Raw genomic sequence first — 25,015 nt, 5'->3', positions numbered from 1 at the left:
ATCTTCTTGTTTGTCAATAAGTTAAATTTCTATGTAATGATCATCTTAAGAATTATACAGTTTTGTCTAATTTCATGTATTTACGTATGTGGTGGGAGGAATTTTTTTCAATGATTATTCAACAGACAAGAAGTGGTAGTACTGTTACTGCTCATATTCATCTTAGTTATTATTATTCATTAAAAAAAAAACTCATTCAATTTTTTCTGGAGACCTCCCATGAAAAGAGGTCCTACGTTTTACTGCAATATACAGAATTATTTTCAAACTGTTATGAAGTGTTTGGGCATGTAGTAGCTTGTCTCCTCTGTATGAAATTGATGTCAAGTATTGTCGATTGATGTCAGTACATATTTGTAGTAAGTATGTGCAAAGTATGATACTGATAGAGAAATGCGATAAAACAGATTATAACAGATTACATGATTTAACGTCAGATAAGCTGCTTGTGTTTCTATGTGCCAAGTTTTGATAGGGAATGATATTTATCACATACAATCAAACAATCATATCTATATTGTACCTGTGCTTTATCTGGTCTTATCGCATTACAATGTATGAACAGAAAATATTACGACCAGAATCATCACTATTAGGTACTGCCGTCTGTATTCAGGTAGACTTATAGAAGAGTAATAAGTGTTGCTAGTGTGCAGAGATGGTTTATTTTTATCAGACAGTCATGAGAATAAACTTATCTCTTCCAGAAGATACTATTCCTGTCTTCTATCTTTATCTTTGCTACAGAGTAATTTGAAATGTTTGTGCCGTTGGACACATTCTCCTTGGTACTATTCATTAAGCTTGCAAGAAAGTCTTCATTGTCACAATTTCACTACAAGAATGCAAATTAGCAGAAAACTTTATGAATATTTTATACGCCATTTTCGTACATAAAGAAAAGCGCTTACCAGCAAACTTTCGGTCAGTCCTCTGAGTCTCTGACCCTTCTCAAGTTGAAATGACCCTCAGCCTTTGTCACGTGACCTGAATGGAAGTGTGACGTCATCAACGGGTCAATGGTGCCCGGTAGTCTGTAACAGCAGTCGGTACTATATATAGTACCTCACCCATTTAAATTGAGAAGGGTCAGAGGACTGACCGAAAGCCTGTTGGTAATCGCTTTACCTACTGTACGAAAATAGGGTATAAAAGTTTATAAAATCAATTTTAGCTACAGATGAACTTTAATTCGAATATGAGCAGAAAACTGACAATGATTTCAAAATGGCGTTTGTACAAAGGGAAGAAAAGCAGGTTGGCTGTTTTGCTTACAAGGGAGGTAGGTTCATCGACATGATTTGACAACAACGTAAGGAATGTCCTCTTCAAAACTCTTCGCCAACTTGTAGAATAGCAGCAACAGTTGCTGTGGACTTCTCCACTTGTTCCCCCTGAGTGTCTCTCGTGGCTTTTTAAATATCTCGTTCATATCCATTGGCAAACGCCGTCCTTACATTCTTCAAAGATTGCACATGCATTCTCTATTGGAAATAAAGCAACACTGCTAACAGTACATCCCGGCCAACAATCTACCAATGACCCAACGATATGTACACCACCTGACTCTTAGTCTAAAGCTATGTCGTTCACAACAATATCATCGGCTGTAGTTAATGTTTCTTTCTCTTTTTCTGTCTCCTCGTCAATCCTTAGTATCACTTCTAGATCTGGCCGTTCCAAAGTCGTACTGTCCGATGCAATTGGTGAATCGTCGTCGGGTGACTCCACGGCGGTGGTATAGCCAGTCTCTGCGGCCGAGTCGGTACCGGGATCCGCTGGATTTACCTTGGGTTCTCGTGGAGTATAGCCAGCTATTGACAGACGATCCATTCTCATCTGTTGACTTTCCGACTTTGGTATGATGACCTCCTCCTTTTCTTTCTCTTCCACAGCTCGTATCTGTGAGGGGGTTGTATACCCCGCGTATATCAAGCGTTCTAATCTCAACCGTTCCCCGTCGTCTTCACGATGCTTTATTGGCTCTTCCGGGAGGGTAGGACGTTCTGTGCGCGTTGGACGCTCCTTTTTTTGATGAGCCAGAGGGTCTTCTTCATGATCACCTTCATCCTCTATGGACTTGAGGTATCCCGCAGTCCCTAGGCGTTCTTTCCTCAGGCGGCTCGATTCGTCCAATGACTCCATGGCGGAGTGATATCCACTGGCGGTGGACCCAGTCTTGTCGGTCCGAGCGCTTAGCATGGACGCGCGGGCCAGACTGTGAGGGCGCCTGGGCAGGCTGTTGCTGTGTCTCCAATCGATCCTACCCATGTCCTGCATCGGGATGAAGTCGAAGTCGACGTCGGCAGGGATAGAGGCGATCCACCGCCGGACTTTCTCGTTCTTGGCGTCGCGCCTCCGCCGCCTGTGGTCCGTCCGACGACATTTCAGACAGCACAGCGCCACGCAGGTGAATAATACGGCCACTGCTACCACGATACTGGCCACGTAGACTGGTCGCAATCCTTGTCCACCACCTAGCAATGGGAAATGGTCACATTCCCTCTTAGTTTACATGAACGGCTGCACCGTGACATAATATCTCACCTCCGCTATGTCTGCCCAGGCACCATGCTCTGTTAGCGACAGTACAGATGTCATGGCGGTTCCAAGTGAAGGTGTCATGCATCAAACTTGACATCAGTGCCACACACACACACACGTTTGGAAGACTTTGGACATTCGATAACGCTACAAGATAGGTGCAGTCTATGTACATGTAACGCCATTCACGCCACGCAGATTCAAAACGTCAATGCGTTAGTAAATGGCGCTGAAATGCTGATTCCTATGGCTATGCTCCACTCAAATGACATGCAATCATCTTGGTCGTACAGGCAGTTTCGTCGTGGCTCATGTCAGGCATCGCTTTGTTTCGAGCAGTATAGACATAGCTGGTCGGTAACAAGACTAAAACGGGCACATGTAGTCGGGTACAATCTAATTCGTGCACAACTGCCCAAGCTTGCGTCTAGAGTAAGTCTAACACAAAGACACATACAAAATGCAAAACTCTCACAGCAAATGATTTCATCTCAGTGTGTTACGGTAGCAGAGAAAATTGTATACTAGGTAGTAGTACCACCATGATACAGATTAAAGTGACTAGTATTAATCTCATGAAATGATCTTCGAGAGCATAAACATCTTATTTTTGTTACAAACGTTAGTCTGTAAAAATGTATACTATTAGTTGCTCGACAATGGTGTATGGCCTTTATCACATACATGTATATGATGGTTAGATGGCAAGTGTGATATCCCTGTCATGTTATTACAATATGTAAGTTTCTTCCATCAAAGGCCACTTTTTGATACTCCTTAGCATACTTCAGCGCTGGTATTTATGAAAAGACATCTTTAGGTATCTATTTCTCTCTTTAACTATTGCACATGACTTTGTGGCAATTCTATTTACATTCCTGTGGGTCTAAGTCAAGAACCTCCTAACGTCCACATAGCTTTTGACATTAGGTGGTCTATGCACCACAGCATTTGTATTAAATGTAAATTTGGGCTTTCCCTTTTTCTTTATCGATTTTCATATTACATATCAACGTTATATATATATCTGTATATTATATCATCTGCTGACAGAATTTTAGATATCCAATTTACTTCATTGCAGATCACTTTACTGGCAATGCTATGTCAGTATAGCCTTACTTTGAAATCTATATTGCACTTCTTAATTGATTACACAAACTGTTTAGAAGTAAAAGTTATTGTCCTGTTATGACACAATGCACGCCGCGCTTTCCACGGTCCTCCAGATACAAAGATCATGTTCCATGTAATCTCCAAGCAGATCTAACGGTTGCAAAGACCGTATCTGGCAAAAGGAGTTTTAAAAACTCATTTTGCCAGTTGGATACGGTATTTACAACCGTTAGATCTGCTTGGAGATTAGTTCCATGTTCGGTTCACAAAGGGTGTTATATTATGCATAGATTTGTTTCACAGCCCAGTACAGGTGTCAGCATTCCGCCGAGCTCTCCGTGACTTTTTCCGCGGTGGAAGCCTCGGACATGGACTTGTTGCTGAGCAGCGCACGGTTGCTACTGTCGGACGAAGTGAGACTGGACTGAGTTGTGCATGCAGTACAATACGGGAAGGATGCAGGCCGACGCTCCTGTTCCCTAGGTAGATGCTCGCTGTGGCTTCTCACTAAAGGCTGTCGTTGTCGTCTGTCTGCCGTTTCTATTTGTACCGTCGTAGTTCTGCTAGTAGTTCTTTGTGGGGAGGTTTGAGATATTGGTACCGTGAAAGGCTCTATGTTGGACATGTCGAAGTCGGCTAGGTTATTAGGTATGGATGATATCCACTTGATGATTCTTTTACGTTCCACTCGTTCGCGGTTTTGTCGTTGGATGACGGCTAACATGAGGAGGGCCATGGAGATGACCATGCAACCCCCGGCGATGGCGCCGGGACTAACGGGTCCATCGTATTTTAACGGCCTCTGCCGCCGCCTTTTCTTCTTCTTCTTCTTACCTGTTAGTAAGGTAGTTGTGATTAGTATAGACAAGTTAGTAGAGTTGCCATGAACATTGTGAAGATACCACGTCTGTTGGAGAAAACTGACTTCGTTTATATGTGATTATTAGCATAGAATAGCATGTCTGGACGCTGTATCCATATAGTTTTTACAGCGTTAAGCCCGTCACACTTGTGCGTATATAAGTCCGCAGGAGTTGCGTATTAATATGTTTTTGGTTTAGGTTAAGTTTGCAGCCGAAGAAGTCATTTCTTTGGTTCGATAAGCATGCTGCACAACGGTAGGTCAAAGTGAAAAACAACTTCTTCCCCTCAAACTTTACTTATATCAAAGAAATGTTGATGCGCAACTCATACGCACTTGAATATACGCACAAGTGTGACAGGGCCCTAACATCAGAAGCTTTTGGAAAACTGCGAATGTATAACGTGTTTTTATGTTTGTACCAGACGTGTTATCTGCAGTATTAGAAGAAAGCACACTATGGGTGGATGTTGACATTTATACATGCAGAAACATGCCTTGACAACGTGCAACGTTAACATTCTAACATGCACCACATATAAAAATCCGGGCTCTGTGATTGTGAAATTAGAGAATTGCAAGTGCACTCCAGCAACAGTTCAAACTATGAGAAGGGTTTAGCAATGGACTAAAAAATAAGCCGTATTGGGTCAAAGCAAGTATTTTGAAGCGAGCATGAATATAGTATATCAGCACTTAGCAAAACGGGCGCCCAGGATGGTGTAGTCATGAAGGACCGTATAAACCAAAAAGAAATGTATATGCAGGACTCAACAAAATCAATGCAAAAACAAGACAAACAAAATAACGAAAAAGCACAAATAGTTAAACATATTCTTTATTTAAAGCGAGCAAAAGCAGCTACTATTGTTACCTTTCGTGGGAAGACCCTTTTAGGGACTGTATATAAACAATAACTGGCTGGCACACTTTCGTTTGGCATGCTTCTTCATTCAACCTCCAAATAACTTTTTAGTTACATTCCACCTACAGTTCACTTCATTACAGGCAAGTTAGAATATCTTTCAAACCGCAGGCGAAGCAAAATATCATGCTAAAACTTCTAGACTTACAATGTTGAATGCTTACAGTGCTGTATGTACACCTCATCCTCCCAGCAGGTCCGGTATGCTCGGTTCATTACCTCCCATAGCGGCCCTGCCCTTTCCAGCCTGTGAACTCACTTCTGGCGACGTTATTGACAGCTGCTCATGAATAATCAATGAGCTAGCCTTATTTGGGACAAACAGCCGTTATTTTTGCTCTGAACCCAAAAGTAGAGATGTAAGACGTAACCTGATTGGTTGATAGCATCCCAGTGTCCTTTGCGCTTTTGCTCTAGATGAGCTTAAGCCAACCTTCTGATTGGCTGAAAGCTGTTTTGGTGGTGACGTTGCCAGAAGCGAGTTCACAGGCTGAAAGGGCAGGGCCACTATACGGGAGGCAATGAACCGAGCATATCGGGCCTGCCAGCAGGATGGTACACCTCAACTCAACATGACACCATGCACAATAACACACTTTGAAAAAGCCGGAACGGAAAATATATAACTGATAGAAAATAATCCAGGCGCTTTTTTCTTTCTTTATAAAAGAACAACAATGTTTTGCTTTTCTTTTCTAAGTTTCCTTCTGGTGTTCTTGAAAACTTTGATATCGGTAGCTATAACGTATAAGCTTTGAATATTATACTTCAATGGCCTATATACAAGTCTCCCCGGCCACTTTCAGTATACCGATTTGGTGACTTAGCTCTGTATGTATTTGAAAAACCATACCTGGTATGGAGGAACGTGCTTCGAACCACCCTGGCCTATAGGGCATGTTTATGGTTGATGCTATTTTGTATCATATCTTTAAGTATAAATTTTGTCACCAGCTTATATGAAATCGTCTTTTATCATACGAATAACTCTTAACTTTAAATTTAGGCTTTATAAATCTTTTATATTTTACGTGCAATTTCTAATCTAGCTAGTTCTGATAAGGGTTAAGGAATAAAACAAAACCCAAAATATACAGTCCTTCAACGAAATCAAGAAACTACGTCGGGAAACGATGGAAGGTGCGTCTTACCATGCATATATGCCATCTAATGGAATGCAGTACAGTAAGGAACACGTCACTTTATGGTCGTGCACGAGGCACATGATATGAAAGTCTACAGTATATGGATACGTCTTACTCATCTTCAATGAAAATACCCTGAAATTCAAAAGCGACTTCGATTGGATCATTACCCGTTGATTTTGTGGTGGTCTGCGGCTTGGATGTGGGCGCGGGTGACGGGACGGGAATCGGGGTGGGAGAACGGGGAGAGGCCGGCTGTCGTTTCTTCCCTCCCCTCGTGACCGCTTCTCTGTCACCGCTGCGTGCTACGGAGCTTCCCGTGCCCTGCTTATCGTGAGCAGGCGGCGGCTTGCGCCCAACTGGTACAGTTTCCTCACCTCCAGCGAACTGGGCGAGTGTCTCCCGCCTTCGGGACGAGTCTCTGTCTTCACTGACGGCGAGTAGGTCTTGTCTGCCCCGCGCAGCCAGCTGTTTGTATAGAGCGGTTTCTCTCCATCCGGGAAATTGCAAGTTGCGCGGACCTGTTGCACCGATGCCGGCGCTCGGTCGGATGGGGTCCGTCACGATGTTGCTGTCCCCGCCCGATTCGCTGTATTCCTCCGATCGCAACAAACTTCGGTCTCCTGTAGGCAGCTCGTTGTCTCGAGACGATTCGCGTGTCCCCGATTGTCCGTTGTTTCTTTCCAACGTGGTTTTCGGTGTGGGATCGGGAATTTCATCGAGTGGAGTCAGCGTGCCAAAGAAATCAAATTCAACGGTGTCACCGGATTCTACTGGAGGTTTGAAATCTTCTATGCCTGAAAAGACAACCTCTACAGTGTTTTCAGACGCGGGTGTAGGAGGCTCATCTTTAGTTGTTGTATCCTTTATGGTAGAAATGGGTACTGAAGCGCCTTCAACTTGCGGTTTGGCCTTTCGTGGTCGTGTAGGCACTGGCTCGGTAGTGGCAGATGCTGTAGTGGTAGTAGCAGTAGTAGCAGTTGTTGTTGTAGTCGTAGTAGTAGTAGTGGTGGTGGTGGTAGGTGGGTTTGTTGTTTTCTCAGCGACAGGTGTGCTTGGTTTCATTTTGTCAGTAACGGGTGCATCTGTCTCTTCTGCACCAGATGCAGAAGCGTTTGACTCATCCTCCTCTGATCCATCTCCAAAATCATCATCAGTAGAAGAAATCAGTGCTAGGTCGTTTTCGTTACGTTGGTCTTCGGTAGTATCGGAATCTGTCGTGCTGCTTTCCGTGTCTGGAATGCGCAGAGGATCACTGTCTATCGTGATTTCCAGAGGTTCCCCGGCATCGACAGAGCTACCTTCCGCCGCGTTGCTGGGATCCTCGTCGTTTGTACCTAACCTGGACCGTAAGAATTCGTCGAGTGTCTTGTCGGCTGAACTGGTTGGGCTTCCTGTCTCGTCGCTGTCGATGGCGGTCGCAGAGAACTCCATTTCTACAGTGCTTCCCTCTGGGACCACAGACGTGGGCTGGCGGTCTTGACGTGATGACGTCAACCAAGCGATGACGTCGAATTCCTCGGGACTGGCACTGGTGGGCTCTAGGAACACCTCCTCCTCCTCTAGATCTTCCAAGTCCTCGTCCTTTTCTATATCGTACTCGTAGGCGTAGGGGGAATCTGGTGAAGTTGACAGCTTCCTTACAACCTTGCTTACGAGGAGGGTGATGACAATGCGTCTAGAGCACGGCGACTCGCCTTTGTCGGACGCTACCACACCTAATCGGTGTACACCTGTGTACAAAATAAAAAGCAAACAATCACAAACAGCAACATGACAATGATTACTTGTTTTGTGTGGCCGTGTATGTATGTCTATAAAACGTTCGACAGCAACAAAGATTCTGAGGGAAATATATACTCGACCACTTCTATTGGAAATGCGATTGAGACAGCTGAGATTTTGCACATGTGTACTATCCCAAGAATGCCCTCAGATTGTGATTGTACGACGATCGTACGGTGATCGTATGACGATCGTACGGTTATCGTACGACGATCGTATGGTGATCGTACAGTGATCGTACGACGATCGTACAGTGATTGTACGGTGATCGTATGGTGATCGTACGGTGATCGTATAGTGACGTACGGTGATTGTACGGTGATCGTACGGTGATCGTACGGTGGTCGAACGGTGATCGTAAGACGATCGTACGGTGATTGTGGCCAGGCCCTTACCTGCAGGTAGCTGGTCTACGCTCCTGATAACGCCGGAGTCCCAGTGGATGTCGAACAGGTTAATGTTGGTGTCTTGGTCGAGTATGTACCAGATATCTCCGTTCTTCCCGCTGTCCCAGTCATGCGCCCTGGTTATAGCCAGGATTGTACCGGGCTCTGTTGTCGTCGGGAAGTTCAGGAACAAGGGGATGTTGTCGTAAAACACGGGACAGTTGTCGTTGAGATCCTGAAAGAAAGAATTGTCGTGTGTAAAAAAGATGTTTTCCAAAAATGTCAATAATGAATTGCCTGTGGCATCAACATGGCTCGCTCTTATTCCATTAGGGCTAATTGTAGGAGCTGCTATACACAGTATAACGTTGCTGTATAATACCAAATCCAGTTTTGGCCACTTATTCAAAAGGTGGAAAAATCGCAGCTACATGACTGACATGTGTCAATTTTGCAGCTACGTGTAACTTGCTTGGAAGACGCGATTAGCGTAAATTTTGACCTCAAAATTTAGCGCTGGAATTAAAGAAATGTGGAATGGAATATCTGATTCGCTTTTGAAGAAAACGAAGCTAGAGGACAAGAAGGCACTAACAAACAATGCTATTTTAATCGACTTACTCTATACTTTGATAAAAAAATTCAAAGTTCATGCCCGAAGTACATGTTAGGAGCATAGGAGACATCCACGTGCCAATAGACAGTGATTGACGTTGTTGGAACAAGATGCTTCTCAAAATACTAGTATACATATTGTTTCGAAGCAGTTCTAGCATCTACGAAAAGACATAAAATATCTAAAGAAAAGGTATTGACGTAGCCAGACCTGCACATTGATGGTGACCGCTGCCGTCGCTGCTAACGGGTTAGTCCCCTTGTCGGTCGCAACCACAGTTAGCTGAATCGACGGCATGCGCAGCCTCTCGTAGTCCACATCAGCTGACGTGTAGACGTCCCCTGTCCGGGTGTCGATGGTGAACAGGTTGTAGGCACCGAACGGTAACAGCGTGAACGTCAGCAAACCGTTTTTACCGCCGTCCTCGTCATATCCGTTGGGCTACAGGGATGAAAAATCCGTAAATCGTTTTTTTTTTATTTTCTTTATTTTTCTAATTTTCTTTATTTTTTTTATTTTTTTTTTCATTATTTTTTTAATCTAACACATGACACAGGGGTGATGCACACTAGCAGTAGCTAATGTCCACCATCACCTCTGAAATAAAAGTTACAACTTACATAGACAAATACAATAACAATAAGTAACAGCGATTGGGTGGTCCAATACAAACAAGCAATATACGCAACTAACAAACAAACAAACAAACAATCAATATATAACACAGTCCTACTAATTAAGTTTTAAAGCGTTCGCTCGTCACAATATAGGCCTGAATCAAGCCCAAAATTTCACGATTGTAATCAAAAGAAACAAATGGATGGACCCCTTAATAACAAATGAATGAGGGCTTGATCAGACAAACTGAATCGTTTCATCAGGTTGGTAAGTCACTTGTATCAACAAAAATATTCTTTGTTCACTACCAAGTGTTTTATTCACCGACGGTTCGGAAACCGTCTGTCGCCTTCCTCAGGACAATTCTGACTGGTTCTCTTTGCACTGCAGCTATAGGTGTCGCTGCTTTTAGATGCGGTACCAAAAGTCAAGTATTTAACACATATGCAAAGATAGTTAATGCGGTTGAATAAAACACTTGGCTGTATACAAAGTCCTATCATGCAGAGATGAAAAGTGGTCTTGTAGTCTATCAAAACGAGCAGTATGAATTTGAAGCAAAAATGGAGGTAGCACAGCAGGATGGATGGACGTCGTCCGGTTCTTATGAACATCAACCTTACAATGTTTAGACAAGAGCGAACACTTAACTTTTATTTGTTGTCAAAACAAAGTCAATGATGTCCATTTTAAAGCTAAGTATACTGAACTTATGAAGCAATGTATATGGAGTTTTAGTCGATTTTCTATAGACTTTTAAAATAGGTCCCAAACGAAATAGGAAAAACGGAGGTTCTGCTGCAGTACCAAAAAACACCATCAGGGGAACCAACATCTAATCGTTTCTTCGATAGGACAAGACCTAACCACATACCAAATTCCATGACAATCCAATGATAGGTTCTCGAGTTATGCTGGCAACCACAAACATACATGTATATACAAACAAACACTGCCGGGAACAGATCATAACCTCGGCGAAGGCAACAACATATGACGTGATATAACAGGTAGCTTACCGACAGGATTTTGCTACCTATAGGGACATTCTCTAAGACGGTCACGTTGTAGGATTCGGGGTCAAAGACAGGCGCGTGCTCGTTCACTGTGGACGCGCGGCTGCAGTCGTCTCCATCGAAGCCAGGGAAGCAGTCACAGGTGTCGGGTGAGATGCACGTCCCCTGGGAGGAGCAGTGATTCACACCCGTGCAGTCCGGCTCGCTACAAGAGCGGCCGTACCACAAGGCATGGCAGTAGCACACATCGTACCCAATACACACACCGTGTCCTGTTGAATAACAATATGTAAAAGTGTCACCAAAATGAAAAAAACAGATCTGCAGTGGATGTCACTCGAAGAGAGAAAATGTCCAGACTATGCATGATGTACAAAATGACTAATAAATTGGTGGACATGCCGACTAATGAGTATCTAATACCAGCTCAGAAAAGGACAAGAAATAGCCATGCCTTTAAGTATCAGACTTTTCAACCTAGGATTGACGTGTTCAAAAATTCGTATTTTCCTAGAACGATCGTAGGGTGGTTCAACTCGTTGCAACCAAGTACCGTGGAAGCATCCTCATTAGACATCCTCATTAAACAATGCATGCAGTTAGATATGCGAAGGTTAGACGTGAGAGGGCGTTCGGCGTTATATAACCAGCTGCTGCTGCGCCGCGTGCCTGCGAAGCTGGTGTGTTACACCGAATGGCGGTTATACCGGCTATATAGATACAGATACAGAAAAGTGACATTTTTGTGACATTCGTATCGAATATTAGTCTCTAACAGTAGTCTATGTGGATTGAAAAATTGTAGAAGTTGGTCAAAAAGGGAGAATATTTTATCACAGGGCTTGACCTGTCCTTGGAGTACAGGTTTGTCTGATGATTGCAACTGACTCCCCGGTTCACATCCTGGGCAGGACATCTCGGTTGGGGTTGAACAGGGGTGCCAAAGAATACATAGGAATTTTACGGAATATATACGAATTTTACGGAATACATACGATCCATTACTAGAAACATACGATCCGTACGGAAGACATACGATCCATTACGCAGAAACATACGATTCGTACGGAATATATACGATCCATTACGCGGAATACATACGATCCTTACTAATTTAGAAATGCGCCTGGATCACGTGACACCGGCGGCAAATTCAACATGGCGGACTCGGGATAACCAGTTCTTCTTACGATATCTTGGCTTTTAAGAGCTTAATAATGGCGTATCTCATCCGGCTAAACTCTAAGGATCTCAAGCTGCACTAAATTAAGACTATGATGTTGGCTTAGACCAACTAGGAGGACAAGACAAAGCTAGATTCGTTGCTAGCGCGATGGCCAGCAAATTAGTAAGGATCGTATGTATTCCGCGTAATGGATCGTATGTATTCCGTACGGATCGTATGTTTCTGCGTAATGGATCGTATGTATTCCGTACGGATCGTAGGTTTCTAGTAATGGATCGTATGTATTCCGTAAAATTCGTATGTATTCCGTAAAATTCGTATGTATTCTTTGACACCCCTGTTGAACCCGTCTTTCGAAAGGGACGTAAAATGTGGTCTCGTGTTCGAGGAGGTTCCTCCAGCACGTTAAAGTAGAAGAACTAGCGAACCTTCCCTGTAAAAAATATGCCCTGCTACAAAAACAGCAAGGAGACTTGCTTTACTATGTCTATGTGCCACTAGGCACTACAAGAGAACGACCAAACGAAGATAAAAGTACAAGTTTGAATCAGGTAATAGCTTAGCCTGGATACCAGACCTTTCGCGCGATGCGATGATAACCCCTTTTGGGCGGGAAAGATCTAGTAGTAGGGATAAAGTTGGCACCCAGGAGCGCTTGGCAGCCGAACTCTGATTTCGAGCTAATTAGTGGGCCGTGTGCTATCTGTGGCGGCGGCGCGAGTTGCTTCCCCGGCCGAAGGATTAGCGCCAGGAGCGCGGTGGTCTGGCACCCAGGCTAGTAATAGCTGTAAGATTACCTGAGCAGAAGTGCATCCCCTGACACGTATAGATGCTGCAATCGTGACCAGCGTAACCATAGTTACACTCACACACGTTCGGCTCCACACATCGGCCATGTCTGGAGCACTGACGCACTTCGTCGCACGCCACTTGGCCACAGTCTTCGCCTCCGTAGCCAGGATAGCATCTAATGTTACGTCAAGCAAATAGGACAGAATGTAAGATTCCTGAATAAAACCTCTATGTAGGTAACGATAGGTACCTAATGTACCTAAATGTAGGTAACGCTACTTCACCTTTATTCGTTCGTTTTTTCAGTAGGAGCCAATAAACACCAATCTGGCAAAGAGCATAAGCCATAATTTCTTTCGAATTCTGTTAGGTACCGATATTAAAGATTACCTTTGTCACTTATGCTATATTTTTCTTATCTAGTCCTGGTGATACACAATATTGCGATTATGAAAACGCCGTCAGTCGCATTAAAACGAACGCGTTCTTAGATAGGGTAACCAGCAACGAATATAGGTTACACAACGAATCATGGTGAACTAGCGTTAGGCAGACATCTTAGACGACATACAGACATCATAATTCCTCCATTTATGGTACCAAAAAGAGGAAAGGTTTCATCGACAAGAGGATATCATCTTGCAAACTAATGGCACTGAAACTACCATAATATGCTCGAATTCCGATCCAACCAGTTTGACTGAGCCAAAATATATGAAGCTTATACTAGTTCTCTGTTACTGGCAGATGAATATTATATCAATCTTAGGGAGAAATTGAAACATATTTTTCGAGATTGTTTCAAAGCACCAAGATTTCTTTTTTCAAAACACCTCCAGATCTTTTCAAACATCCAGAGATTTTGTCAAACCTCTTGAGATCTTTTCATCTTTACAATCTTCTAGACATTCGTTTACTGTTTGTGATGCTACTTTGCGTCGTGTGTTCTGTATATAAGCCCCTGAACTCGGGCCGCACAGTACTGTGTACGTATTATTTATGTTACGTGAATGACAAGTGTAGAGTTTTGCTGGGTCCCCTACTCTACAAGCAGAGGAAGGGTACCGGTTGGTTTTTGACGTGTTTTTAGTTTTTTTGGGGGGGCTTTCTACTTTGACATGTTTTTTCTCTCTATAAACCCCACCTCTGCCTCTATAGAGACCAACAAAAAACATGTCAAAGTAGAGAGACCGGAAAAACGCCTAAAACACGAAAAAAACAACCCTCCTTTGCTTGGAGAGTAGGGGTACCCAGCAAAACTATACACTTGTTATTCACGTAACACAAATGATACGTGGGCACATTACTTCCCTCCTCTGCCGAGAGTAGGTACGACACTCACCGACACGCGTTAGTCACGGACCCGTCCTCCTGTCTCTCCACCACGCACATGCCGTTGTTGTAGCAGTCGTTCAGGTGCGAGCAGTCGAACGTTATGCTGCAGTTTCGCCCGAAGTAGCCCGAGTGACACCGGCAGCGGTTCGGGGCGACGCAGTCACCGTGGCCGGAACACTGGCTCAACTTTCGGCAGTCCGGAATGGCGCAGCTGCGACCTTTCCATCCGCGATGACATGCGCACACGTCATACGCAATACATTCACCATGGCCTGTGGAGGAAAAGTACAGACAAGACCAATTATACGAAGTCGTAAGGCAAAATCATCAGAAATTCGGATAAGCAAAATCATCGAATAGAAAGGTAACATTTGCAAGCAACTAAACAATTTTTACCTTCAAATGGTGTAGCCTTTAAAAAACTGCTCTTCTTATTCTTACTCAAACACATTAATTCATATCATGTGACCAGGCCCTAAACCACTACATTGCCAGTAACCATGGTGACAGCCGTCTGGTCCAGGTCATTGACCTTATTTGTTTCGAGAACAAACGGAGCAAAAATAGTATGTTTCCCTTTCTCGGAGGTACACATAACAAGTTATACCAAAAGCCATATTAAAACTTGTTGCGGTGAGGACAGAAAGAGAATCGGCTATAATAGCTTTGGATACGATGAACGACAAACCTGATAACGCTAAATAATAGACGATAAACCGGATAGTGAGTGAGTGAGTGAGTGAGAGTGATACCAGGCTACCAATATTGCAACAGGCAATTGAGTACAATCTGTAAGTTAACCGTACCGGAACAGTAGTCGAGGTCTTGACAGGATTGTACGGAGCAGTCCTCGCCGGTCCAGCCGACGTCACATCTGCACCAGTCAAAGTCCACGCACACGCCGTTCCCAGAACAGTCGTCCACGTCGTAACAGGTGGCCTGCAAGCTGCAGTCGAGTCCTTCACGGAAAATGGTAACAAGAGTTCAACGAGCTCACCTATATAAGTAACGTATCATTAGGCTTGTCATTGATTATGAAAATAAGATCTTCATTTGTATGAATTACATTGTATGAATACATATATAAATATATACATATAGATAGATAGATGGATATAGATATAAAGATACATATTTCAAACTCTATTCAACCTTGAAGTTTACAATACATACTCTTTGGCCTGGGCCGTTTTCAAGAGTTCAAGGAAACAATGATCTTCTCTACCCAAATGATACATGTTGCCCAAGTATGAAGGCCTTAACTAACCAAAGTATTTTCTCATCAATTACATTGTACACAAATTTGGCCCTGATTTGCTTGATTCATGTCTTACGATGCTCACACTGCCAAATGCGACAAGTATAAATTCCCGTCATTTACCACCACGATATAACATGTATAGTATTTTCTCACTAATCATGCAAATGAGATCTTCTATACTTCTCTCTTTGTCAGTCACGTATGCTAGATGCTTGAAGGCAGCATATTTATTAAATTTCATCATGAATTATACAAATTAGTCGATTACTCTGGTTTGCATATGTACTACCAAAAGCCTCTTCAGTACTGTCCAGTACTCTCCAAGCAGAGGAGGGGTTCCGGCTGGTTTTTGACGTGTTTTTATGCGTTTTTGTCGGGCTTTCTACTTTGTTTGAAAGAGTTTGAAGAGACAAAAAAATGACAAAGTAGAAAGCCCGACAAAAACGCCTAAAAACACGTCAAAAACCAGCCGGAACCCCTCCTCTGCTTGGAGAGCACATATGTCCGCCCTGTACAACTCTGACAGTCTTTGGAATACACTCTACATTTCATATCGTGATACATATGTATATGAGGTGGGCCGAGATGATGTGAATGTGACAGTCCTTCGATCAATTCGGACTAATGTCATGAAAAGATCGAGGTACTTACCACTGAAACCGTCGTTACACTGACACACGTCTGTCTCTTCACACACACCGTGCTCAGGGCTGGTGCAGTTGTTCACATTGTGGCACGTAGCTATAAAACGATTGGAAAAAAATCGTCATCGTTAGTGTAAGTTTACACCATAATCCCATGCCCTATGGTTGGGTAAAGCTACCATTATTTTGTGCATCACAGTAAAACGACACCAAGCTAGAATAAAGCTCCCCTCTCACTGGACCCGCGGCACGCTGGCGGCGTCGCTGCGTCCTAGACTGGATTTGTGTTACCCTTGACTTTATAATGGGAATCATTCAAAATGTACAAGTATGACCAAAGAGACAACAAAACACACAAAGCTTAGAAAGATTCATTTTTATCTTCGCCAAGTACTTGTACTCGGAGAGGATTATGTTTTCGGTTGAAAAATCTGTTGGGTGGGTCTGAATGTATGTCAGGAGCATAACTCAAGAAAACTTCAATGAATCTTTATGATTTTTGGTAGGTGTGTAGTGGTTGTGTAAAGGAAGGTCAAGTTCGAAAATGGTTTACCTTGCGTTTTTCAATAGTACTGCAGCGGACTTAGCATTTTTTTGTGTTTGTATGTAGGCAAAAAAAGTGACGGAAACGTTGATGGATCTTCGTGATTTTTTGCAGGTGTGTAGATGTTGTGAAAACGGAGGTCAAGTTCAAAAATGGTTCTCCTGGCACTTTCCGTCGGTACTGCAGCGGGCTTTGTGTGGATGTGAATTTTCTTGTGGACAACATAACTCAAGAAGCTGTTGATGGATCCTTATGATATTCAGTGGATGGGTAGGATTTACCGAAAGGAAGGTCAAGTTCGATAATGGGCCTTCTAGCAGATACCAAAGGTACTGCAGCAGAGCTTCAAAATTTAGGGGCATATTTTCTGAAAGTGCTATGGTCATGATTTTTGTGTGGTAGATAGTTCATGCCATAGAAAGTAAGTTCTGTAAATTTTGGCCCCCTAGCGGCTTGTTAAGAACCGCAGTGGGTGTTTTTGTTTTGACATTCGGACATGAATAACTTGAGAATGGGTCGACAGATCGTCGTGATGTTTGGTATGTAGAGAGCTTGGATGGCGCTTTACATAATCAATGACTAATTATGCAAATAAGAAGCTAATTTGCATAATTAGTAAGGAAAGTTTGTTAACCCACTGCCTTTCAATGGGACATGGGACAGTGTCAGGTCATGTAAACAGATAGCCTTGCATAAACGTACATGTATGATGTAGGTCAAATAAATAAACTATTCTCCAAGCAGAGGTGTGGGTCCTGCTGGTTTTTGACGCGTTCAGTTTAAGCATTTTTGTTCAACACGGTTGGCGACATAACGAAATAGGGACAAAATAGAAAGCCTGACTAGAAACACCTAAAAACGTGCCAGATTTATTCTATTCATATGTATTGACTGTACTATTTCATCATCACTTTCAACTTTCAACACTGCCATATCGAACCTTTGTGGCCCATATAATATCAACATACTCATATTTTTTCATGACCAGTTATAACATATATCAGCACACTCTACACATATACTAGTCCTGTACCGCCAAATGATTTTTAACCCTATCTTAACTGGACTCATTCGCCCAATCATAACGTCCAAATGGTATGGTGCATGATCAAATTTGCAGGGGGTGATAGGCACGTAAATATAAATCACTTTCCATAATAAGCCTTGATTATTTGGCGAAGATAATGTGTTTGTGGAACTCTAGTTGTCGATGAAATTCGTTGAGTGCTTTGTCAATTCGATCGGCCGCGGTAACGCAGGTCAAGTGAGAGGGGGGCTTACGCCAAAGAAATCAGAACAGGAAATCGAAGAACGTATACAGGAGTCTTTGTAAATAAAACAAAACAGAACACAGCGATGTCCACTTCACACATAACATGCTCCACCGTCGGGTACATGCCGTCCTCGGGTTTCTGAATTTTGGCCATGTGCTAACGTTTACTTCCTGCCAGCCTGCCGAAAAAATTGGACGAAGGCCAGGTCAACTTTCGCATCTTGCCAGTCTCCAATTACAACTCAGCCCGGGAACAAACTTGGACCCGGGTCAAAGGGAATAAACCTCTACACACACCAAAGCAGACAAACAAACAGACAAAAAACAGTATCTCCGTTTTCATAGACATGGCAGACGTACGAACCTTCCCAGGTGCAGCCTGGTCCCTCCCAGCCGATGTCACACTGGCAGAACCCGTCCAGACATGTTCCGTGCTCCTCTGAACAATTGCTGCACAGTCCTACAAGCAAGCAGACAAGTCAACGTCAAGTCATACCTTAAACACCACACTTCAAGTGCAACTTCATTTTTCACAAATAAAGGACGTCAACTAACTAAAAAGGTTTATAGATATATAATATATAGATATAGCTAGATAGAAAGCTAGATTGGGTAGATAGATAGATAGTTTACTTCATAATATACTATGTGCAGCCGCGTTGAATGATACAGAGAATAGAATTTCATTACATAGAGATTAGCGACATTAATCCACACTGTCTGGATCTGGGATTATCACGTCGCTGCTAGTCATATACACAGTTCTCATATTGACGCCATCTTAGTGCTTCCTTGTGGCCCTTAAATTGGTCCGGTCTGTGTCATTACTTAACCCGTCACAGTCAATCACGTTTCTAGTTCTCCGTGTCCGTGTCAAGACAATTTCTGCCCGTGCGAAACATTTGCCCCAACACAGCTTGGGGATTTTCAGTATACCTGAGGGAGGAAACGTGCGTCACATTCGTGACCCCCACTCCAGGGGCGTGGTGATCGATGTTCAAGCAGACGTCTGAGCTGATTTGAGGAGGAGGGGTAGTGGAGGGTAACCCTTACCCTAACCCTAACCCTAAAGTTAACCCTAGCCCTAGCCCCAACACTAACCCTAACCCTAGCCCTAACCCTACTAGTAGCCCTAACCCTAGCCCTAACCCCAAAGCTAACCCTAGCCCTAGCCCCAACACTAACCCTAACCCTAAAGCTTACCCAAGACCTAGCCCCAACACTAGCCCTAACCCTAACCCTTACCCTAACCGTAGCCCCAATACTAGCCCTAGCCCTAACCGTAGCCCCAACACTTGCCCTAACCCTAACCCTAGCCGTAACCCTAAAGCCCCCCTCTCACTGGACGCGCGACGCGTCGGCGACCTCGCTGCGTCCTAGAATGAGTTAGCCTTGGTTTTACAATGGGAATACAAAAAGTACAAGTATGACTAAAAAGACGATGAAATTCGTTTAGCGAGCTCGGTCGCAGCGGGGTCACCAACGTGTCGCGGGTCCAATGAGAGGGGGGGGGGGCTTTAGTCTACTGTACGCACGCGCACAATCCCACGGAGCAAAAATATAGCGGAGCAGACATTCGGCTCCACACCGCTAATGGAGAGAGTATGCGAATGTTGAAACGTAACATTTTGTACTACCTGTCTCACATTCTGGTCCTGTCCACCCGGGCAGACACACACACTCTCCGTCAACACATCGGCCTTTTCCAGTACACTCCGTAGGACATGCTGCAATGAAAAAAACACGGATTGGTAGGGGATACTGTATTATAATGTATTTTACACTTACAATACAAATGTACTTCAAAAACCGCAGCGCACACACAAACACACACCTAACGTTGATACTACTATGATTACCATTTCAACATGCCGTACGAAAAATGTCATTACCAAGTTCATAATGTTTTCCGATATCATTATCATCTCCGTGAATAGTTTCATCAGGTTGGTAAGTCACTGAATAAAAAGACTCTTTTTACACAACCAAGAGATTTATTCCACCGACGTTTTGGTGACCATCTTTCACCTTCTTCAAGGCACTTCTGTACGTTTGGGACCGCATAGTGATGTCATCCCATGTGATTGTACATATGTAAATACTTTGGGAATGCATCTCATTATTCTGTAAAAGCAGCGACACCTGTGCTGCATTACTATGTGAACCAGTCAGAATATTGCCTTGAAGAAGGTGACAGATGGTCACCGAAACGTCGGTGGATCTTTAAGCTTGGTTGTGTAAAAAGAGTCTTTTTAATCATTATCATCTGTTCAATGACCGTACGCGAGAGGCGAGACACGTACCGAGATTCAGCGATCCCTGCTGTGCGAAGGACGAGTCCATCGTCAGCGCCACGTCAAACACGCAGTTGATCAGTAGGTCCTTGGGAAGCTTCTTGTTGATACAAGCGTCTCGGGCCGCCTGAAGAACACATTTAGGAGACAACTGTTACAGTAGAACATACTACTAAACCACACTCTCCACATACACGTGTGTAAGCATTCCAGGATTTTCGTCATTTCTTCAAGTTTGAGGGTCGTAGAAGCTTTTAGCACGATTGTCCATACTTTAAATAACACCTACTGCAAATACAGAAATGTTCGCGGTGGTTTCGTGTTCGCTGTTTTCGCGGTGAACTTTTACCGCGAACTTGAAACCTCCGCGAAAAGCCGTTCCATTGTGTGACTGTAGCACTGACTATTGTTTCAAACGCGAACTCAAAACCGCGCCACAAACACTCAATTTTCTCCTTACCGCTATATTAAATTGCCGCGAACATTTCTGCATTTACTGTATTACTAGTATAAGATATTATTCGTAATCTCTACCAGACTAATTACGCTGGCTGTAGGGAGAATATTTGCCAGGAGAACTTGGCTGCTATAGGGTTTCATTTGCCAGCCCCAAATGATACCCTTTCGTGGACTAAACTGACTCCTCTGACCAATTATTCACCCTATTTTTGCCGACATCTACTATCAATAATAACTTTCATTTGCAAATCCATACCCGTAGGCTAATTGCAAGGGTACAAACAGTAGACAGGATAACAATGGTAACAAGTGTCTGTTCTATGCTATTCTAAAACTGCAGCACACACACACACCCTGGGGGGGGGGGGTGACTTCTTTAGAGGCAGTGGCTGATGAAAATCCCCACGTTTTCAATGAAGAGTGGGTTTTGTGACTTTAGTAGAAATGTGTTTTTTTGGAGGTCTTCTAGGTGGTGCATGCGGAAATATTGTTTCGGTGGTTTCGAAAAGCTTGTTTCTCTCATTCTCATAATGAGGGCAGTTGCAAATGAAATGTATCAATAACCCATTATGAAGGCCATGTAGAGGCTATTATTCGTACATTGAGTCGGTAAGGTGGCAGATATGAGAGGTCGTAGAGCGGGACGTAGTACGGGTCCGTGTAGGTGTGGTCCATCACATCGCCGTGGTGGAAGTTGGACGCTGTCCATGACCAACTGCCCTCCAGACCACCATCCTCGTTAGTTTCATTCACACGCCCTGGAGAAAATTATAGATATTAACAGATGGTTATATGAATAAGTTAATGTTTCGTCACAACAGGTCAACAGCAAAGCAAAGCAAGGCAAGGTTACTACAACGGCTTCAACGCAATTCGCACACATTTGGAAACAATGTCAGGTATAACCTTTATTAACATTAACCCGCCGGGTTACATAAATCCTCCACTATGTCTTACTCTGCTTGGAGAGTAGCTACTTTGCCCCAGCTTGTATAACACAGGCTACCATTAGGCCAACGAAAGCTGATTTGATCGGCTGTACCACACTACCTTCAATATGGGGGTGTCGATCTATAATTCTTCAAAACCTGAAAGTACTTCTACGGTGCCCAAAATCGCCGAGTTTCACTGGTAACTCAATAACTACCAACATGGCAAAATTCAAACAAACCTATCAAAAGGATCTTGAGTTATAGCTTCGAACACACAAATACAGTACCCCTATCGGAGGTCACTGACGTCCTTCCCGGAGGTAAGAAAAATAAACCCTGACTTACAGGATTCAGCAAAGGACATGGCGTCTGGCAACAGGATCCCGTCAGGCCCCGTGAAGTCATTTCCTGGGTCGTTATCCAGAGTGCCACAGAGCCCGTCAGTGTTGTGTTTGAACTTGGCAGTGGGAAGAAACATCACGTTCATGTACATCCGTTCCATGACGGGACTGTGCCTCACGTCCACAGAAATGCTGGCACCTGTATTTAATAGGAGAGAGTCGTCCTGTCAAACCGATTGTCATGGCGTCCACCGCAACATAACTTACAGACGAAAAAAAGTCACAAAGCGCAACCTAAAGACCGATTCCATATCTCCACCTCCGTCAAAACGTGAAAATAAAAAAAAAGACATAAAACTGCAAATATTAGACTGACATGCATCCACTCTCTCATTGGTCTAACAACTAATTGCAATGTTGTCATTGGATGAACTGCTCATTGTGATGGACAGTCAGGATTGCGGTCTATTAACGTTGGTCATGGTGAACACAGTAGGACATGTATACCTCGTACCAGAAACAAACTGGAAGGAGAAGAACGCCACAACAGCACCGGAGTCTTCTACTCTCCCCTCCGAAGGGTTACTGACGTCTAGCAGGACAGTGTTGTTGGCAAGGGTATACCTCTGTCCCAGGGCCACGGGCTGGAGCACACCGTCAATCCTACAACACACATCCGTTAAAAGTTTCATCAGGTTTCCGAACGGTAAACGGCGTCCTCACTCCCGAAACTACAATGCAAATCCGAAATTGTCGCGTAGCCAGCCTGTAGTTTGGGGTCATTTTACCATATAATCGGACAAGATTCTATACAATACACCGAACTCTACGATTATGGGGTATACAGATATGCATTGTTTTTAAAATTGAGTGAATGGTTAAGGGTTTGGTGTTTTGGAATTCTATACATATAGACGAAATGTACAGAAAAAAGGTATACAAATAATTGGTATATACTGTAAGTCACTGGATAACAAAGTTTTGTTTACACACAAGCAAGTGTTTTTACTTAAGGTCGACGTTTCGGTGATGATGTTTATAATATACTAGGACGAGGCCTATGAAAGAGAGCTAGGGTGCGCTCGTTGGATTAAGAAGACTGTATGGATCAGACACTCTGCTCTAGTCATGAACCCGTGATGAGGGGGTCGATATATAGACTCAGTCACGTTTTGGACCGCGTTCTTTACAGTGCAGCAGCGACACCTAGCTGCAGTGCGAAGTAGAACCAGTCATAATTTCTGTGAGGAGGTTGACAGTCAGTCACATAAACGTTGGCTTAGGTAAAACACTTGGTTGTATATAAATAACTTTGTTATCCATATCCTCGTGGTATTGGTGAAATGCTTAGAAATTGGAAATCTTTGCCATGATTAACTATCCTTATCAGTGAGCTTCTTAAATAGTGCTGTAAGCTGCCAAGACATTTCTTACAAGACAACTGATCGAATGCCCAGTTTGCATTGCACGACGATACGATGTATGGTGTACTGTAAATGCATTAAAGTTCGCGTGGTTTGCATCAGCCCTATAGTCACATACTGCTACAGTATTGGACAAAAATGTTTGCGGTGGTTTTAAGTTCGCGGTGAAACGGTCGCCGCGAAAACCGCGAAAATAAAACTACCGCGAGCATTTCTGCATTTACAGTACCTGAGGAAAGGCAGGTGGCTGGCATTCCTAGACTTGGGTGGTGTGGTGATGGTGACGACACTTGGTCCGGCCTTGACCGCCACGGCCCCCGTGAGGGACACGCGCTCGTGTGCAAAGAACCTCGTCTGGATGCCGAAGTCATTGATCGGACTCTTGCAGTCCCAGAACTCCCCGATTCCAAAATAGTCAAAGTGTATACCTATGGGCGAGAGTGAACAGTTGGGAAATGACTTTCGCTTAAGACCATCAATCTGGTTGTAACATCCCGAATCAAAGTTGAATTGTAGTTTTGAAGTACTTATGACATCAATGTTTTTCATACTACCGCTATGACAAAAGTATCCAGTGAAGAACAGCCGAAAGCATCTTCCTCCCCCAAATAACAAAAGGCGCACCGTCAGTCAGTATCACTTGAGCTGGCACTATGTTGAATCAATGATCAAGAGATGAGAGCTTATGAAGACGTTTGTCTTGATATCCTTGATTAAGTCTTGATATCCTTCATTAAGTGTATCACGTAGTACCAGCTGTATGGATCAAAATTTTACAAGGCATTGCCAAAAAAGGAATTCCCTGGGGAATACGTGCGTACGACTTTTACAATGTTTCGCAACTCAATCGCAGTACTATACTAACGGCTCCGCTTTTGAGGCGTCGCTAAAAATTCTACTAGCAGATACGGAGTTAGCGAAAAACATCATCGTACCTAGCCTCTACCAGGCCCCGCGGATGGCTGTCAAAATAGTAGAAATTGCCCAAATAGAGTGAATAGTATGCTAAGTGAGTCGACTACGCAAACTGTACCCCTATAGCAGACCAACTCCTCTTGCATGTTTTTCTGTCTATTTTGCCAATTTTTACTCTTTTCAGCCACCTCTGGAGCCTGGTAGAGGCTAAATCGTACCGTCGAGAGTCTCCAGATGCGGGTCTCCCCACGCCCTCCTGGCCCGGCGGCGGTTGCAGCACGGCCCGCTCCACCCCCGGTGACAGCGGCAGGAGGAGCCGCAGCCTGTACCAACGTCTGCTGCACACACGCCGTTACCTGAGCAATCTGGATAGAGAAAAAAAATCATCATTAGAAGACAGCAACGTACGAGATGCACACTCCACACCATAGTACTGTAAATGTATTTAAGTCAGCGTGGTTTTTATTTCGCGCTAAGGCGAAAATGGAATGTTTGCGGTGGTTTTAAGTTCGCGGTAGCCGCGAAAACCGCGAACATTTCTGCATTTACAGTATAGCCCAGCGGCATAGCTGAAAATTGTGCAAATTTTGTCGAAAAGTACA

General features: G+C 43.7%; 1 protein-coding gene across 1 annotated transcript; it reads right to left on the bottom strand.

Moving 5' to 3' along the window:
• Positions 1–646: 646 nt before the first annotated feature.
• LOC136434133 (uncharacterized) lies at positions 647–24,800 on the bottom strand. Its single transcript, XM_066426898.1, has 17 exons — positions 24,632–24,800; positions 23,728–23,926; positions 22,589–22,737; positions 22,079–22,273; positions 21,402–21,559; positions 20,352–20,469; positions 19,686–19,775; positions 18,413–18,508; positions 16,239–16,328; positions 15,133–15,285; positions 14,334–14,598; positions 12,997–13,166; positions 11,017–11,285; positions 9,590–9,820; positions 8,773–8,998; positions 6,763–8,325; positions 647–2,477 (listed from the first exon to the last, which is right to left on the bottom strand). The coding sequence occupies exons 1-17, from the start codon at positions 24,798–24,800 to the stop codon at positions 1,570–1,572; spliced, it is 5,049 nt and encodes a 1,682-aa protein (XP_066282995.1). The 3' UTR covers positions 647–1,569.
• Positions 24,801–25,015: the final 215 nt, after the last annotated feature.

This window comes from Branchiostoma lanceolatum, chromosome 4 (genome assembly GCF_035083965.1).
Source record: "Branchiostoma lanceolatum isolate klBraLanc5 chromosome 4, klBraLanc5.hap2, whole genome shotgun sequence".
NCBI lineage: Eukaryota > Metazoa > Chordata > Leptocardii > Amphioxiformes > Branchiostomatidae > Branchiostoma > Branchiostoma lanceolatum.
This window is presented reverse-complemented; position numbering and strand designations above follow the sequence as displayed.